Raw genomic sequence first — 17825 nt, forward strand, 5'->3', positions numbered from 1 at the left:
CCCACTGCCAGCTGGGCAGGACCCCAGAGCCGGAGGCTGCTCCAGCATAGGGATGAACACCCAGACAGAGTCAAGCTCCCACAGCCCAGGGCAGGGTAACCATCCCTCCTGCTCAGTGTGAGGACAAGGTTGGGGCTCTGGGACCAGGCATTAGCCAGAGCGAAGCCGAGAAGCCCTTGGAGCCAGCAGCACTGACAGTAATGGCCCAGGGTGCTTATAAATAGGCAAGGGAGAGGCAGGGGGAGATGGAGATAACTCCTGGTGCAACAGCGATAAAGGATAAAATTAGCAGCAGGATCAGTCAGAAATGGAGAGAGGGGCACCCGTGCCTGCCCTGTGGGGCCCTGTCGTCCTCCCTGGGACACCGTCAGACCCACCCACACCCCAGCATCCCCATTTCCTAAAAGCTGGAACCTCTCAACTACATTTCGGGGAAAAAACCCTCCAGTGGAAGCTGGAAGGCATGGTGAGAGCAAGGCAGCCCCCCCACAGGCCAGCTCAGCTCCTGTGGGTTCTTCTTCCCCAGGGCTGTGAACAAGCAAACCCAAAATCCTACAAACGCTTGACAGAAACTTCTGCTTCCTCTCATGCATGGGTAAAACCACCCGGACACTGCACATGAGTCACAGCCAGGCTGTGCCAAGGGCTCTGGAAGTTTTCCTTCCAAGTTCTCCACTGGCTTGATCAGTCAAGTGCAACATCAGGGAAAACCACCACAAAAAGCCTGAAAAATCATTCTGCCTGAGCAACACAACCAGCTCAGGTCACAGTTCTCCTCCTCATCTTCATCACCTTCTATGGCTCCCCCTTCCCATCAGGGTTGGTGGGGATGGGAAGATCCCTTCGGGAAAGTCCACTTGACAGGAAACAGGCACACACACTACAAGCCGGAGGTCCAGCTGCACAGCTACGGCAACCAAGAACCTAAATAAAATGTCCTTTTAAATGTGATGCATCCTCCCTAGCCACTGCATCCTCGACAGTCACAGCATCCCATTCTCGACATCCACCACAGGAACAGCAGGAAGGAGGACAGCTCCCAGCAGGACAGAGGGCAGCAGCCTCATTTAACCCCTTTGTCTGTCCCTCCTCTCTCACAGCCAGTTCAGGGGTCACCCCACATTTCTCCTCCCTCTGCAGCCAGGGAGCCAGGTAATTGCTGGCTGAATTCCTGTTCCAGCCATACACTCCCAGGCTCCCTCCAAACCCAGTTGAAGCCAATGCTACTCCAGGCCCCAGCAGCCCTGCAAGGGATCAGCAGCAAGGGAGCACCTCGTGCTCCCTCAGACCCTCCTCCTCAGCTACTGAGAGTCAAATCTTTCTTGGAAGTGGTTGCTGTGGAAGAGGATGTCAGGCAAGGAGCTTGACATGGTTGGTATTTATAAAAAGCCCCTTCCAAAGGAATTTGTAACTACTGGAAAAGGCTGTTTCTAGAAGGAAGATGTGATTTCACAACACTCCTTCATGTGCACAGCACCCCGGGCACTACAGGGATGACCCCATCCCAGCCAGGTTCACATCCAGCACCCTGGGAACAACAGGGATGACCCCATTCCAGCCAGGTCTACAGATGGTGCTGCAGTGGGGCAGCCCCAGGGACACACTGCTGTGAGATGGGTCAGCTCTGCTCCCCAGGGCACAGGTGCTGGATCTAACATGTCCCTGGTTCAGATGACCCAGCACATGGAGCCTCTACCACTTTGAAGGAGTAAGTTACACCACAGCCTTGCCACAAGCCACTCTCTCCTGGTCACTGGCTTCCAGCTCCTTCCCCAGCTTTATTCCTCAGCTGGACACCTCACCTCTGTGCAACACCCCGTCACACCTCTCTTTGAGTGTTTAAAACTTTTTCAGGCCTTTCCAAAGGGAACAGAGGTAAAGTGTGCTGAGAGCCTGGACAGCTAAAGAGCAGGAGCAGTTCCCTTAAACCAAAATTCATAAGGAGCAGAGAAGAGATTGGAACTCCTCCACCTGCATGCTCCAGATGGACAGCTGGGAAACGTGACCCAGGACACAGAGGGAAACTGCAACACAGCAAAATGAGATGTTGAGAAGACAAATGCCTGGTCCCGTGTTGGAAAGATCAGGTTGGCCAGAGAAAAGTGAAACTGCTGGCTCAGAGGCCAGGGATCTCCCCACAGCTGACTCTGCAGTCAGTTTGCTATGTAAGCTAGAAAAAGCAAAAGGCTCAGCTGGGCCCAGGACAGGGGCAGGAGCAGCACGATGCCATGGGTGGTTCAGGTTAAAGATAAACTTACTGCTGGGTCTGACCATGAAGGGTTAATGCTGCTGCAAAGGGGGAGCAGAGGATGCTGCTGCAAGGCAAGCTCCAGGCTCTGGGCTCTGACAGGCTGTGCTCACACAGAGCAGGATTTCTACACTTCCTGCAAAGAAAATTGCTTAATAGCCTGCATTTAATGTTCAAGTGGACAACAGGAACCAGGACTCCTGCCCCTTCCTTCCCCTGTGGCCGGGAACAGCAGGCTCAGGCTGCATGCCCCCTACAAGCCCCCACAGAGGGACAGGAGGGTCCCCAGTCCCCTGCTCCTGCCAGCAGTGATACTGCCTATCCCCATCAGCAGCCCCATGGGCCCAAGTGTGTCTGCCCTGGGAAACAGCCCAAATGCAGGAGCCCTGAGAGAGCAGATCTGGGGGTCACCACCGGAGACCCCCCATTTGGATGCAGAGAAAACAGGACACAACAGTTGGCCACTCTCGTGGCACCTCTGCAGCCCCTCAGCTCCCCAGCCATGCAGCCAGCACAGAGCAACCCCATGGCAGGCAGGAGCCAGCCGGGATGGGTAATCCAGGGAACAGCTGCTCTAATCAGCAGCCAAAACAGCCGGATTACAGCCCGCCAAGGGTGCTTAGAAAGCAGCAATATGGTGTCTATCCCCACAGCGAGCCGGGGCTGCCGGCACAACGCCAGAGTGAGCCACTGTGGGGTCACACAACACCTCCTGGTGCCCAGGGATACACAGGGATGGGGGTTGGGAAAGGTCGAAGCTGGGAATGGCCAACTGGACCTGACCGATGGATGCATGGGACACTGTCCAAACCTGGCCCTGTAGTTCACACAGGAATCCAGCAACAAGCAATTCATGCCTAAAAATCAGCATTTGCAGCTGCCAGCATCAAATTTTACCCTCCAGTCCCAGCCCGTGCTCTGCAGGGGTTGGCACCAAACATCAGGGCAGCATCGTTAAACGCTTCATTTGCTCCAGAAGGTTTAAATCCCCTCTCTGCACTTCCCAGCGAGGTCAGCAAAGCCCTGGTCCCAAGAGACACTGCAGTCCTCTGGACCCAGCCCAATCCCCAAGTCTCTTCCATAGAGAATTAGCACTGATTTGTTTATTAAACAACTCCACTAGGCGGTTGGAGTTAATCAGTGATTTAGGATGGGACGGCAGCTGCTGGCAGGTTCCCCCTCTGAATCATCGTTGAGTAAATATATAAACCCAGATGGGAAGAGCCTACCCCACCTCCAATGCAGCTTCTGCCGTCATGTTCCCACACAAAAGCCCATGAAGAGGCTGCACTAGCTCAGCACACGTCAGACATGGAGCTCTGAGGGTGCCAAAGGCAGTGAGGTGACCCCAATGATCGGTGCAATGAGCTCAGTCCCTGCATTCACCCCAGGCAGAACCCCCAAGGTGGGGAGAGCATCTCTGCCATGGCCCCACACCGCCCCCAGACCCCATTTTGGTGCCTCTTCCACACACACAACCTCTAGCGCCAAGCCTCAGCTCAATGGCACACACAGGGAGGCCAAACCCCACTTTCCCAAATCCCAAAACCTAATTTGTATCATGGAAAGTAAGTATACAAACACACACACTCTACGAACCAGGGAAAAACCCAGAACTGCTCAGATGTGCTAAAGTTCAAGAAAAACTGAACAACCTGTCCAAGATGCCCCAAGACTGCAGATCCAGGAGGATGAGCTCCTGCCCAGCCTTTCCGTGCAGCCACGGGAGCGCCCGGCACTGCTGCCGGTCGAGGCATCCCCGTATGCCTCCCTTCAAACACTCAACGTGGCTCCATACGGGAACACGTTTGCCAGAGGCACAGAGAACCCTTTGTGGGCTGAATGGCACCATTGACCGGGCTCAAATAGCAGATCAGATTTGAGTAACACGCTGAAGACATGAATTATTTCCATGGTATTTTAAGAGATAAAGGTTCTGCGCTTCATGAAAAACAAAGTTCTCCCTTGGAAAGGACTGCCTGGCTGCACAGTTAAAATTATCCCCTGCTGCCCACCAGCCCAGCACCCGGCCACGTCAGCGTGCCACCCTCAAATCAATAATGTTTGGAGTTATCTTGGGAGCTTTGCCAGGCCAGGACGTTTGTGCAAAGCTTCCCAATATTCCTGATGAAAGGCACTGAAGATCCAAAGGAAATGAAGCCAGAAGGACTGTCAGGTCCTGAGCTGCCAGTCCTGCATGTCCAGTGTGACATCCTGCAGTGGAACCGGGGTTGTGGCAGCACAGAGGGGAGAAGCTGTCCCCTTTGGCTCACGCTGCTACAGCCACCCTTCCATTTCCCCATGATTTGAGGAAGCTGATGGTCAGTCAGAGCCCTCGCCCTTCTGCCCCACTTCTCCACCCTGCACCAGCCCTGGACTTCCTCAGGCTCTGGAGCCCCAAGCCCAGTGCTGAGCCTGCTCTGCCTCAGACACCCAGGGCAAAGGTCTCACTGCTTCTCTCCATCCTTCCTGTTCATCTTTTCTTAGCACTTGTCCATCACTTCCTATTGCAACAAAGCCCCAGCAGCCACTTTGTGACTCAGATCCTTATCTCACAGCGGCAGAGATGCTGCAGAAGCCCAGCTCATGCAAACAGCTCTGCCTTTCCCCACTCAGTGTTGCCAGGATTGTGACACTGGTGGGAGAGAAACTGGCCCAGGCAGCAGGGACAGGTTAACAAAATGAAGTGTTCCTGACCACTGCCAAGGGTCCCACCTGAAGGGAACCTTACTTCAGCACTGGGTATGTGAACCATCAAACCTCTCTATCCCACAAGGAAAGGAAGACGTGGGGAGACTCCCATCTGTCCTGCATGGAAACTCTGGATGATTTTCTCTACTTGCCCAAACAGGATTTTTCAGCAGGAACCACTCCAAAGTGAAGTGCTCTGTTTTGTGCCCGGCAGAGTCTGGCCCTGGCCCAGCTCTGCATTAATCAGGTTATTTTGATGAGCTGCAGCAGCTCTCGGCTCAGGGACACGGGGGAGGGTGGACAGAGGTGATGCCGAGTGGGGATAAAGGACAGCCACGGAAGACAAAATGTCCCAGGAGCTCCCGGCGCAGGTGTCAGGTCGACACAGCACTGCAAGCCAGCCCTGCCTGCAGTCAGGACATGGAGGAACATAAAACCCATAAATGATGCAAACTAACCCCGGAAAGGCTTGCCATTCCTGGAGAGGCTGAGGAGACAGATGTCTGCAGCTGCAGGAAGGCACAGCGTAACGCAGGTCCTCGCTCCCAGCAAGGAGCAGCCAGACTTGGAGAAACGCAGGAACCTGCCAGAACCCTGCCAGCAACACTGGGAACTCCTACAAGATTCTCAGGATGGCCCTGGAAGATAAGGGGCCTGAAGCCAGGTACTGCCAACCTGGCAGGCAGCTTCCAGGCTGACCATCACTGTGTCGGGAATCAGCACATCGGATCAGCACAGCCATCCTCTGACTGCCCAGCACCGAGTAGAGCCCTCCATGCTCCCTGCCCAGGGGGCCTCCAGGTGCTCTGCATGAACATGGCAACACCCCAGTCCTCCCACAGCCTCCAGAGCATCACTGCCCACAGTTCCCGGTGGATCACAGCCCATCTGCCCCCTGGGACAGGGTAGCATCACCGAGGTGCCACCCCTGATCTCTTGAACTGGCCCTGGACACGGAGCATTTCATGCACTTAGCAGCAAAACAAAACAAAACGGGATTTCTCCACTTCCCCACCCAACTCCATGTCTGGCACTTTTCCCTGTGCTTATTTTCGTTCACATCCTGGTGTTGTTTTATGACAGAGCCCCCCGTCCCATCCCAGCCCAGCATCAGAGCAACGGGAGCTCAGGTGGGAGCAGGCAAGGTCTCTGAATAAAATCAAATGTAAATATTCACCACTCCAAGACAGAGAAGGGATGCATCCAAACAGCAAACATGGGCAACAGCTTAAGTGCCTGGAAAACATCAGGGACATGGAAATGGAAAACTACTGCCCCAGCTGGCATTTCCATGGGCAGCCAACTGCACAAGTGAACAATGTGAGGAAGCAGCAGTGAAAATCCCTGTATCCCAACCAGGGCCAGGGATTTAGGCACAGCACTGGCTCACAGAGAGAGATGGCAGACCTGCGGAGTGCAGCTGTCTCACTGCACTAAGCTGCCTGACCTGCAAACCCCAATCCCTGAACACTATTCCCAAAGCAAGGGGTTTGAATATTGCATTTACCCCACACCTGCACACTGCCCCACTGCTGCTGCTCCAGGCAGGTTGTGTAAATGCCTTCAGCCTTACACCTGCAAGTAAAGTGCCTCCAAAAGCAGGTGGAAATGCCATGTTTTTCTCAGAGCTCCCCATTTCCCCTAGTCCCCTCACTGGGGAGGGCAGGTTAGTGTTAGTGTAACACTGCCTTGATAACTATAATTTCTCCTCTAAGCCTTTTCCTCACTGTGGCAGGGGAGGTTCAGGCTGGACATTAGGAAGAATTTCTTCAGGGAAAGGGTGGTCAGGCCCTGGAAGGGGCTGCCCAGGGAGGTGGTGGAGTCACCAACCGTGGAGGTTGCACTCAATGTTCTGGTCTGGGTGACAAGGTGGTGATGGGTCACAGGTTGGAGCTGATCATCTTGGAGGACATTTCCAACCTAAATCATTCTGTAATTCTGTGATTCCTCTCCAAACCCTGGCACAACCTACAGGAAGGCTGCAGATGACTTTACCCTCGTTGCCACAATATTTCATCGACTGGAGCCTGGAATCACATTTCATTAGGACAGAATGCCCTGCCCGAGACAGCTAATCGATTTAGAGGACACTAATCCAGAAGAAATTTGCTCCTGACCGAGGCAATGCCCATTAGCAGAGCAGAAGGCCAGGCGGGGGTCTGGCTGGGAGGGGGGTCCTGGGACGGGGGGGCTATGGCAGAGCCCCCCACCAGGCATCATGCAGGGCAGGAGCAGATGCCTCAGGCACCGCCCCACATTTGGATTAGTCTGTTATTAAACCTAATTAGTTAATAGGTGGGCCGCAGGGAGCCAGCTTGATTTCTCAAGGGGCAGGCACCAAAGCATAGGGGTCCCCAGGGGACAGTGGGTCGAAGGACCCCCATGGTCCAGGTGGGGAGGGGACCCACACCCTGTCCCTGCAGGCAGGGCAGGACATCCCAGCACATCCCAGTTGGCCCATAGTGTGCCCCCTCTCTCGGGTCCCCATCCCAGGGGCTGTGCCCACAGCCCGGGCAGGGAAATGGGGTCAGCTCCCAGCCCCTCCAGAAGCAGTTCTGCACAACCAGCTTCCTTCTCCTCCCAAGGAGGCTGCGGAAATCCTTTTGTCTCCAGTGCTCCACCACGTCAGCTGTAAGAACAGGAAAAATCCCACCGTGCTCACAGGAACATCACTGGCAAGTGAGTCAATTTTTCCTGCTCTGGCAGGAAAAAAAATATAAATTAAAATCTCCAACAGAGCCTAGGGAGGCACGCAGGGTGAGAACAGGGATGCACAGCCCAGAGTGCATCACAGAATCATGGAATAGTTTAGGTTGGAAAAGCCCTCTAAGTCCTCAAATCCAGTCGTTTCCCCCAACACAGCCAAGGTCACCACTGACCATGTTCCCAAGTGCCACATCCATACATCTTTTAAATAACTCCAGGGATGGTGACTCCACCACTGCCCTGGGTAGCCTGTTCCAGTGCCTGATCACTCTTTCTGGGAAGGAATCACTGCCTTTAACCTGGGCTTTCTTACGGAATTCACGGGAGAGACACCCAGTGCTCTCCTCTGCAATGGTTGGATTTTTTGTGAAACATTGCTAAGCAACCAGCGCTCAGTGAGGGCATCGCTGTGGACAGACGCTGTTTCAGCTAGAAAAAGAATATAAAAACAGCAAAGGGACGCTGTGGCAGGCAGCATTATGGAAAAGGCACATGCCAGCTCATTTTACAGGTCACTCAGCTGGTGCAGAGAACCCTTCACACTTCTGTCGTCGTTATGGATAATGGAATAACAGAACAGTTTGGGTTGGAAGGGACCTTAAAGCTCGTCTCATTCTACCCCCCTGCCATGGGCAGTGACACTTTCCACTAGACCAGGTTGCTCCAAACCCTGCCTGAGGGTCCAAACTGCAGGGAAGGCTGAGGAAGCAGCACCCAGGCCCTTTGTTGGCCCCCAGTCCCCACGCTGGCACAGGCAGCCCCGGCCCCCACATGGCATGGCTGTACCCGCCACTCCACGTGCGGGAGCCAGATGGTCCGGAGGCTGGTGTGCTTCCCACAAACTCCAGCTAGAAACCATCTTGGCATCACCGCAGAGACATCCCCTTCCCTCTCGGTGCCACAGTCCCCACACCACAGAGCATCCTGCAGCTACCATCCCTCCCCAGCGTACATCCTGCACCCCAGACATGCCATGACTCCCCAGCTCCCATCAGCACGTGGGAGCGGAGGCAGAGCAGCGCAATTCCCAGTTTCTCCAAGCCACACCTGGGACCATCCTTGCTATTAAGAGCTTGGGTGATGCCCTAAAGATCCCACCTCGTCAGGAGCCCACAAGCCCAGGGTCACCAGCCGCTTGCACAGAGCGGGTGGAGCCACCTTTGGCACAGGGAGCACGCCAGGAAAACAGGCAAAACAGCCTCGTCTCCGCCGGCCGCGGTGACAGCCGCTCGCGTGCCCGGGGGAGGAGGAGGATGATTCACGCTGAAGTGAACAAGCTGTGCGGGTTTTGGTACGAGCTCCCCCTCGCTTTGCCTCCCCTCCCACCCACCTCGGTCACGCTACAGCTACTCATCACACCGCAGCTGAACCCAGATCCTTAAAAGTGATGGATAAAAAAAAGGCCGAACCCGGCGATGGATCCCTGGAGCAGCCCATCCTCCTGCTGCCCCACTGCTGAATGGTGCAGAAGGGGCCCAGAACACCCCAAATCAGAACCACAGCACAGGTAGAGTTCGCTTGGCCACAATGCCGCTGCCTCTCAGACAGGGTGGGGGGACTGAAGCCCCTCTGCTGAGATGGAGGGATGCCAACCCCTGCCCTGTTTTGTGCAGGGATGCTGCCTGGCCATGGCAAGCCCATGCCTGGTCACGGGGTTCAGGAAGAAGCGAGAAGCACACAACAATTTTTTAGGGTGCCTGTGCAGAGAGGGTGAAATCAAAGGAGTTGATGGTCCCACTCTGCCAGCCAGGGAGGGGGCTGGCAGCACAGCAAGGGCAGACATTCCATCCCAGCTAAGGGCTCCTGTGGGCTGGGATCAGCCAGGAAAGCACCACGTGTGCCAACCTGCAGAAAGCACAGGGACACACAGAGCCGGCACCGCCGCTGCCTCCCACCCTCCCCGCAGCAACCATGGGAACGGCATTTCCTCACATGGATTCCCAACGTCACTGTGAGCTGCTACCCTCAAAGGAAAGAAAAAGAAAGGAAATCTAAAGAGCCCACTGCTTCCAGCCCATGTCCAGGGCACACAGGTGATGCCATGCACGCTGCATGTACCTCTCAGTCTGGCAGCATTGCAGGGAGAACAAATGGAGACAGAAGATGCAGCTGTGATGGCACACCCACAGCCTTGGAAAAACAGTCTCTTGACCCAAATCAGGCAAATCTGCTCCACGCTGGAAGTGTGAGCAGGATGCAGTAGGTACTTGGCTTCTGGTGCTGGAGGGACATTGGGACATCCAACCTGCCCCTTCGCATGCCCTTCCCCAGGACCATCCACCTCCAGCTCAGATTCACTCCCTGGACACTGGGGTGTGACATAAGGCTACACCAGCTCTGGCACTGCGGCAGTTCCAGCCCATGCCTCTCAGAGCTACTGTTTATTCCAGTCCATCCCCTCCAGCCCAAAAGGCTGGGTTTAACCCGGCATGGGACACACTCTCGGTGCAGGTGCCATGGCCAGGTAGCAGCACATACGGAGCCTGCGGCTTCTCCGGGCTCCATCACCACACCAGCATATCAAGACATGTGCCCAGAGGTGCTCCGTGGCACACTCCCAACTAAGGAGATCTCCCAGCCCTGTTAATGAGACTTCTGTCAGCATAATTTAAAAGATGTAATCACGACACAGCCTCTCCTGCACACCCAAACCCTTTTGATAACCAGCTTCCCTCTCTAGCACTGCCAAGAGGCCGGATCTGGCTCCAGCTCAGCAGCTCATGGCATCTGTTTGGTGGCTACCACAGGATTCGAGAAGTCCACCCCAACTGGGAGCTTGGCTCCCACCATCAGTTCCCAAACTGAGGGGTCGTGGCTGGGGCAGGAGTACCCCTGGGAGATGGGCAAATGGTCCCTAGGGCAGCTGTGAGGAACCTCCAACACGGATCACAACCACAGCAGCGCACATGGGTGAGCCACTGCAGCATCCAGGCAGGGCAAGTTTCCCTCTCAGGCAGAGCCAGGTAGGATAAGCATGCAGCCCTCTGGAGCCAGCACTGCTAGCACTACAATCCCTTCAGGGATCACAGTGCAGACCCACCATCACAAAAAAAGAGCATCTCCCAAGCAGGAACACATTCCTGTTGCTAATTTCCACTGGGGAGGAAGAGCAGGAGCTTTCAATTTGTGCTGAAAATTAAGCAGAGTATTATCACCTGTCCTACTCCTCATTTGAATAAAATCCCAGGCAAGCTATTAAAGATGTGGCTGCACAAGCCACACAGGTCATGCAAAGAAGTCGTCCTCCGTGCCTTTGGCCCTGCTGGCGCAGGACTTACTGGGCTGTAATCACATCCCTCTCCATGGCCCAAAGTATTCCCTACACCAAACATTTCCCACAGGAAGGAAGAGGAGAAAATACATCCTGACACCACAGGGGAGCCATGTTACACCTTGGCTAGGTGAACAAAGCAGGAAAAATCAGCAGCAAATCATTTTACCAATCAAACCCCAAACCCATGTGCTTTCCCCCAGACCAGCCCTGTGGTTTGCTCACCTGGCCAAGGTGGGGGGAAAACCAAGGGGGGCCTGGCTGTGACCCACCACACTGGGGGTGCAGGCAGGGACTCCAAACCCTTCTGAGCACAGGGTAAGCTCTTTGGACAACACTGCCTCCCACCACCCAGGAAGGGACTAGAGTCTCTTCCCGCATGGACGCTCCGGGAAATCCTCCTGTGCCGCAAGGCAGCAATTCCCCAGCTCTGGGAAGATGCCGCAGGTGACTCACCTTGGCCACCCCACACCCAATGCTGCTTGTGGGCGGCTGGCACCAAGCGCTCAATGGCAGCAGCCAAACATCAATTCTCACAGCACAACTGGAGCAGAACCGAGTGCCAGCGGTCACAGCAACCCAGCGGGGGGGTTACTTTTGCACAACACTCCTTTTCCTCCAAACATGAGCCTGCAAAGTCCAGGACTCTCCTGGCCAGCAGCACAGCTCTGAGCACTCACGTTTGCACCTGCACAAACAGGGAGCTGCTCCTGGGAAGGCCAGACCTAAACCTCTGAACCTCGATCACTCCACTCCTCTGTGCAAACATGGTGGGAAGGTTTGGGCTTCGGGGACCAGAAGGGCAAAAAGGATGAAAATAACCTACGATGGGCTTTGGGTTCCTCCTCCCCAGCACCAGTGGGGCACAAGGACCAGACACTCCAGATGGAACTGGATTACAAAGCAGCACAAGACAGGGCATGTCCCCCAATACATTCGAGGGCTTTTCCCCTCCAGAGCCACACAAGGGCATTTTGAGTGCACGGCACCCTGTTACAGTCTACCTGTCCTCTGCCCACTTGAGTCAAGGCTCCCCCAGACCCACCCACCAGGGAGACCGAGTGTGCTGAGCCAGGGGCCATGCAGAGCAGGAAGGGAGAGGCAGTGACAGTGGCAAACTGGGCAACTGAAGGTATTGGCCAGTCTGAAACAGTTCCTTATCACCCGCCTAAGCCTTGTTTGTGTCAAAAGGGAACGAAGTAAACACTGGGCAAAAGTTTCACTTTCGTTTCCAGGCTGTTGCACAATCAGTGCCAGCTCCATTCACTGCTGCCCCACAGCCATGGGCACAGCTCTGGGTACAGCATTGCCGCCCCACAGCCATGGGCACAGCTCTGGGTACAGCATTGCCACCCCACAGCCATGGGCACAGCTCTGGGTACAGCATTGCCACCCCACAGCCATGGGCACAGACGTTTTATAAAGGGTTGATTTTGCCAAGATGCTGCTGAGATGTGGAACAGAACCCGTGTGCAAGAACATCCCAGAGCCCAGCACACCAACAGCACCACCAGGAACTGCCCCACCACCCCACTTCACGTTTTAAGCTGCACGCCAACCCCGGAACTGGATATGTCTCAGGAAAAACCCCACAGCTGCAGCAAAAGCCCTGCTGGCATCACCCCTGGCAGCACAGGCCACCACCACCACCCTGGTATGGTGCAGGCACACAGGGGTCATCCCAGGGGGCAACTCATTAAAATCACACCTTGCAGGCACAGCAGGGTGACCACACCTCTCAGTCAGCCACATGCACCAGCTGGAAACCTCAGCCAGGAGTAGGGGCAAACCCCAGCTGCTCACTGCAGCCAGCATGGGACAGGCTGGTGGAAGGCAGAGCCGGCATGAGACCTGTGAGACGGTACCACAGCATCTGCCCCGGGAAGCCAGTGGGGCCAGAGAAGTCCCAAGCTGCTGCAGGATCGAGGTCCACCCCAGCATCATCCCTTTCCTGCATCCCCCTTCGGTCCTGCCCTTCCTCACTGCCAGTCACAGCTCTGTGGTGACCCAGACAAAAAACAGCCAAAGGAAAAGTGATCCAAAACACCAAACCAGCCCAACTTTGCCTTTCGGGGCACAGGCACCTCCGCCCTTCCCATAGGAACCCAGGGCATGGTACAGCCCCTCAGGGTCCAGCCCTTGTGCCCCTTGTGGGGAGAGGGTTCACAGAGCCAGCCCCATCCCAGCCCCACCACATAAATGAAATTGCAGCCTCTGCCATGGGAGCGCGGCAGCAGCCGGGGCGTGGACGGGTTCGGTGGCTTCAAATTAGTGCCTGGGAGTTGGAAGAAGCAAAACAAACCAGCAGAAACGTGGCAGGGCACTGGGCTGTGCCCAGTGCCTGAAGGGGGTGACAGCCCCATCGCCACGGGGGATGGTGCCTGGCAGGACAGGGAGACAGGGAGGAGGAGAGTGCCCAGCTCAGCCCCTCGACAAGGCGTGGGGGAGGCGATGGCTGGCAGCCACCTGCACCCCCACTCCTCCATCTTTACATGTGCTGCTTGTCTTCCAAAGCAAGCTGCAGACATCTCTGCACCACCATCTGGGCACCTGGACTCCATATCCCCCTCCATGGAAGCAAAGGGACTGGGACGAGCTGCTGGCTGGGACACAGCTCCCTGCCTGCCCCTTTCACAAGCACAGGGACACACAAAGGGACAAAATACTTCAGCATCCCTGCTCCCACTGGTCACCACAGCTTCTTCACTAGAGAACGAGTTTCACGGCACCCAGGCTTCGAGTTCATTATTTATGTCACACTCAAAATCTTTGCATCTGCAAAACTTTCTGAATAATTTATGGTGGTGGATCAGGGAGGAAGAGGGACATGTTTTGCTGAAAACCAGGTCACTCCAAATACCAGCCAAGCAGCGAAGGGAGACAATGGAAACGGGTACAGAAACTCACTGGGGAGAAAAAAAATCCAACAGCATTTATCTATATACATATACACACACACTCCAGAGATACCATCGGCATCTGAAGACATTTAGCAAGACCAGCCCTTTGGCAAATGAGGATCATTTTCAATCTTCTAAATTTATTTTTTCCTCTAAGGGAAGGATAAAGAGCTGTGAATCAGTCCCATTTCCTTCCGTACCTCGTGAAGGGCAAAAGCAGGGCAGAGCAGCCCCTTCACCAAACTCTGGCAGAGACACTCTTACATGCTCTTATCCAGTCTCACCATCCCTGCACACTGGTGTTGGCATGGGAGCTGCAAGGGGCCAAGCAGCAAACAGGAGAACACTCCTGTCCAGCACTGCCGAGGGCTCTTCCCCCCTCCAGCACCTTCTCCCCACCACAGCCTGTCCAAGCCACCCCTCGCTGATACGCAAGGAGTTACGTTCCCATCACGCCCGTCTTAAAACAAAGAGGATGTGAAATGTTCAGCAAAGGCAAGAGGAAGGAAAATGAGCAAGGATATTGCCAAGACCTCACATAACTCTCATTGCAGGCCACCATGCCGTGCCAAGGGCCCAGACACCCTCCAAGCTGCTTGTTCCGAGGGTAGCGTGCTTTGAGCCGGGGGTCTGCTGCTCCCCGGGCCTGCCTGGCTCCACACCCACATGCCACGACAGCTGAGGAGCAGCATGCAGACAAAGACAGTCAGATAAAGGCCACCATGCCCAGCAATGGGGAGATGAACAATTTGGAGACACCAAAGAAAAATAAAAGCTGGGTAAGAGATGCAAGATCCCGTCACGGCCAGGAATGGCCCCAGATACCACCTGTACTGACTGCCAGGGGTGACATCCCCAGCCCTGAGCCCTGAGACATCCCCATCCCCAAACATGAGAGCAACACCAAGCAACAGGCAGCAGAGCAGCTCCCTACTCCTGCAGCATCTGCATCCCTGCTGATGGATGCCAGAATGATCCGTAAGGGCTCATAAGACACATCAGACCTTGGACCCAACACACATGGGGAAAGCTGGGAAGATCCTGTCCAGTGCCAGGTCTACTGAAGCAGTCAGAGGCATCATAGCTCGGAGCAGCCGCTCCGCCAGTGAAGTCGCTCCTACAGCAGCAGAAGGATGTACAGAGTGGCCGAGCACTCAGCCAGGAAGGGAACACCCCTCCCCAGCCTCCCGGGCAATGCCCTGCCCCACACACCCCCAAACCTTCCCCCAAAACACCCTGCAGACTGTGCCACATGTGCAGGGGATGTGTTGCTGATTCACATTCCAGCAGAATCGGTGTTATTCCTGTCCCTGCAGCCTGGGCACCCGTGGAACAACCCCCAGGCCCCGTACAGGAATTAAGGGCTAATCCAGGAACGCATTCAATAGAGGCTACAAAACAATTCAACCATAAAAACATCCTTATCTCTGGAGGCCGGGGAGCATTCTTCCTGCCCCAGTGCAGCAGCCTGGGGCGCGGGGCCGTGCGGCACGGCCACGGCCAGTGGGACATGAGCCCACCAACAGCCACGAGCCCACAGGGGCTCACAGAACACTCCAAAATACCTGCACACAGAGTGACTGGGGCAAGGGCACAGCCAGCCCCCTCGGCCAGCACCTGCTAAACGTGCCCAGTGACTAAACCCAGAGCTGAGCACCTTTGGGACCCACCAGTTAACTCCTAAAATGTATTTTCAGTGAAGAACAATGCTGTAGGATTTGTTCTGGGATAAAATGAACAGTCCAGGCAGGGCCAGGTACTGGCTGCCTTTGGCAAACGCTTCACAGTAGAATGCATCTCAGACCTCCAGAGCCATAAAAGTGACGACAGCTGTCAGATTTGGGGTTTATTTTAACCCAAAATGCCAAGAATTGGTACAATGGGAGTCCATGTAACCCAGATGTTAGCAGCTGCTACTCCAGAGCAGGGGAACTACACCCACAGGGCTTAGTGTGAGATCAGAAGAGAAGGCAGCAAGAATCAGCTCTCCCAGGAATGGACAGGGTGGTAGACTTGGCCAGATCATCACCTGCCTGCACATCCCAGGGCAACACCCCTGCCTCACAGCCCCACAATGACCCTGCTGTGTCCCCAAGGCCGGGCTGGGGCATCGCAGGTGATGCCACAGGGGCTCCATGGCACACGTGTCTGTCCTGTGTCCCTCTGTCTCCCCATGGCACCAACCAGGGCAGGCTGAGCCTGGCGAGGTAACCATGCGCGCTGCCGGCCTGAAACCCCCTGGCTGGGGAAGTGCCCTGTGATTTAGGCCAAATAAACTTAAAAAAAGGAAAAGCCCCAAATAAGCCTGTGGGGGAAATAGCAGGAACAGAGACACAGCTCAAGGAGCAGCCTACCCACCAGGGTACCCCAAAGGTACAGCCCACCCCACCACGGCAGGGGGTGGCCATGCAGAGGTGTCCCCAACCGCAGCTGTGGGAACAGGAGCCAGCCCAGCCTGGGCATGAGGGGGAACAAGGATGCTGCCAGCCACAGGTGAGGGTCTCCCCAGCCCTGGAGCCACAGCCTGAATTGTTGCATCCCCCTCCCACCCAGACCCCACCATAGTAGTCTGCAGCTTTGCCCCCCCCCACCATCTACACTTCTCCATCGGGGATAGAGGGGTCAGCCCGGTCAGAGCCACAGTGGGGGCACTGGGCACCCCCCACCCTGAGCATCGAGGGGACGGAGGACAACTGGAGGGGTGGGCACAGCACCAACCCATCACCCAGGCAAACCACTCCCAAAGGATGCCACCGCTGAGGGCCATGGACTGGGAGCTGGCAGACCAGACTACACATGTCCCATGACCACGCACAACCCGGTGGACCAGGACCGGTACCAAACATGTCCCAATGGACCATGGTCATGCACATCCTCATGGACCAGGACCAGAACCATGCACATCCCGAAGGATCCATCCTGATGGACTACACATATGCAGATAGACTAGGACCAGGACTCAGGACCACACGTGTCCCCAGCAACCACGGCCAGGCACATCCTGGTGGATCACGCACGTCCCGCTGGACCGGGACCAGGCACATCCCAGTGGCCCACCCAGACCACAACATGCAGGGGGGACAGGAGTGGGTGCACGTGGCCCCCGATGGAGCAGAAGCCCCCGGCCCGGGCAGCGTGGGGCACAGCGGGCGGGCCGGGGCTAGGGGAGCAGCCGGGGGTCGCGGGATCCCGCCCCGGCCCCGCACTTACTTTTGAGGGCGGCGACGAGCGACTTCCCGTCCTTGATGAGCTCCTTGATGAACTTGTTGGTCTTGTCCAGCTCGGCCTCGTGGGAGCGCAGCCGCTCCCGGAACTGCGGGCTGTCTAAGCAGCACTCGCTGAACTCCAGCGCCGGCAGCCCCATGCTGCCGGGCACCGCGGGGGGAAACCGGCAAGAAACCAGAAAAAAAGGGAAAAAAATCAAAGGTTTGCTAAGGCGAGGCGCGCAGCCGGCCGTGCGGGGAGCCGGTGGGAGCGCGGTGCCGGGCCAGGCCGGGCCGAGCCGGGCGGAGCGGGGCCGGGCGGAGCGGCGAGAGCGGAGCCGCGGCGGGGGCGGAGCTGCCGCCGCTCTGGGGCCGCCGCCCGGGCCGGGCCCGCGCCGCCGCCGCGCCACGCCCCCCGCGCGCCGACAGCCAATGGGCGGGCCCGGCACCGCCCCTCCGCGCCCGCTCAGCCAATCGGCGGCGGGGGCGGGGAAGGGCCCGCGCGGGGCCCGGCCCCGCGGCTCCCGCACCTGGGCCGGACCCGCCCGCGGGCAGCGGCGGCACCGCGGCGGCGGCCCCGGGGGCGGCCCGGCCCTGCCCTGCTCCGCTCCCGCCCCGGTCCCCGCGACCCGGCCCCGCCCGCCCGTGGGGGAAGCCGCGCCCCGGCCTGCGGGAGCGCCGCTCCGGCCCGCCCCGTGCCCGCCCGGGTGGCGGCTTCGCACGTTTCTCCTCCCATCGCACATCTGTGGCGGAGATTATTGCCCGGGTTTACTGTGTGAGCTGAGAGAATAAACCCTTAATCTCCT

At 56.7% G+C, this 17825-nt stretch overlaps 1 protein-coding gene across 3 annotated transcripts in view; it reads right to left on the reverse strand.

Moving 5' to 3' along the window:
• The window catches only part of ARHGAP26 (Rho GTPase activating protein 26), a 117692-nt gene extending 100321 nt beyond the window's left edge, over window positions 1–17371 (reverse strand). For all 3 annotated transcript variants that reach the window (XM_051794220.1, XM_051794219.1, XM_051794221.1), the window contains exon 1: window positions 17027–17371. In XM_051794220.1, coding sequence (XP_051650180.1) covers window positions 17027–17180 — 154 coding nt within the window. In that variant the 5' untranslated portion in view covers window positions 17181–17371. The remainder of the gene's footprint in view (window positions 1–17026) is intronic.
• Between the last annotated feature and the right edge of the window lie 454 nt (window positions 17372–17825).

The sequence above is a fragment of the Manacus candei genome, unplaced genomic scaffold, assembly GCF_025592945.1.
Source record: "Manacus candei isolate 608988 ecotype Guabito, Panama unplaced genomic scaffold, ASM2559294v1 h1tg000037l, whole genome shotgun sequence".
NCBI classification, from domain to species: domain Eukaryota; kingdom Metazoa; phylum Chordata; class Aves; order Passeriformes; family Pipridae; genus Manacus; species Manacus candei.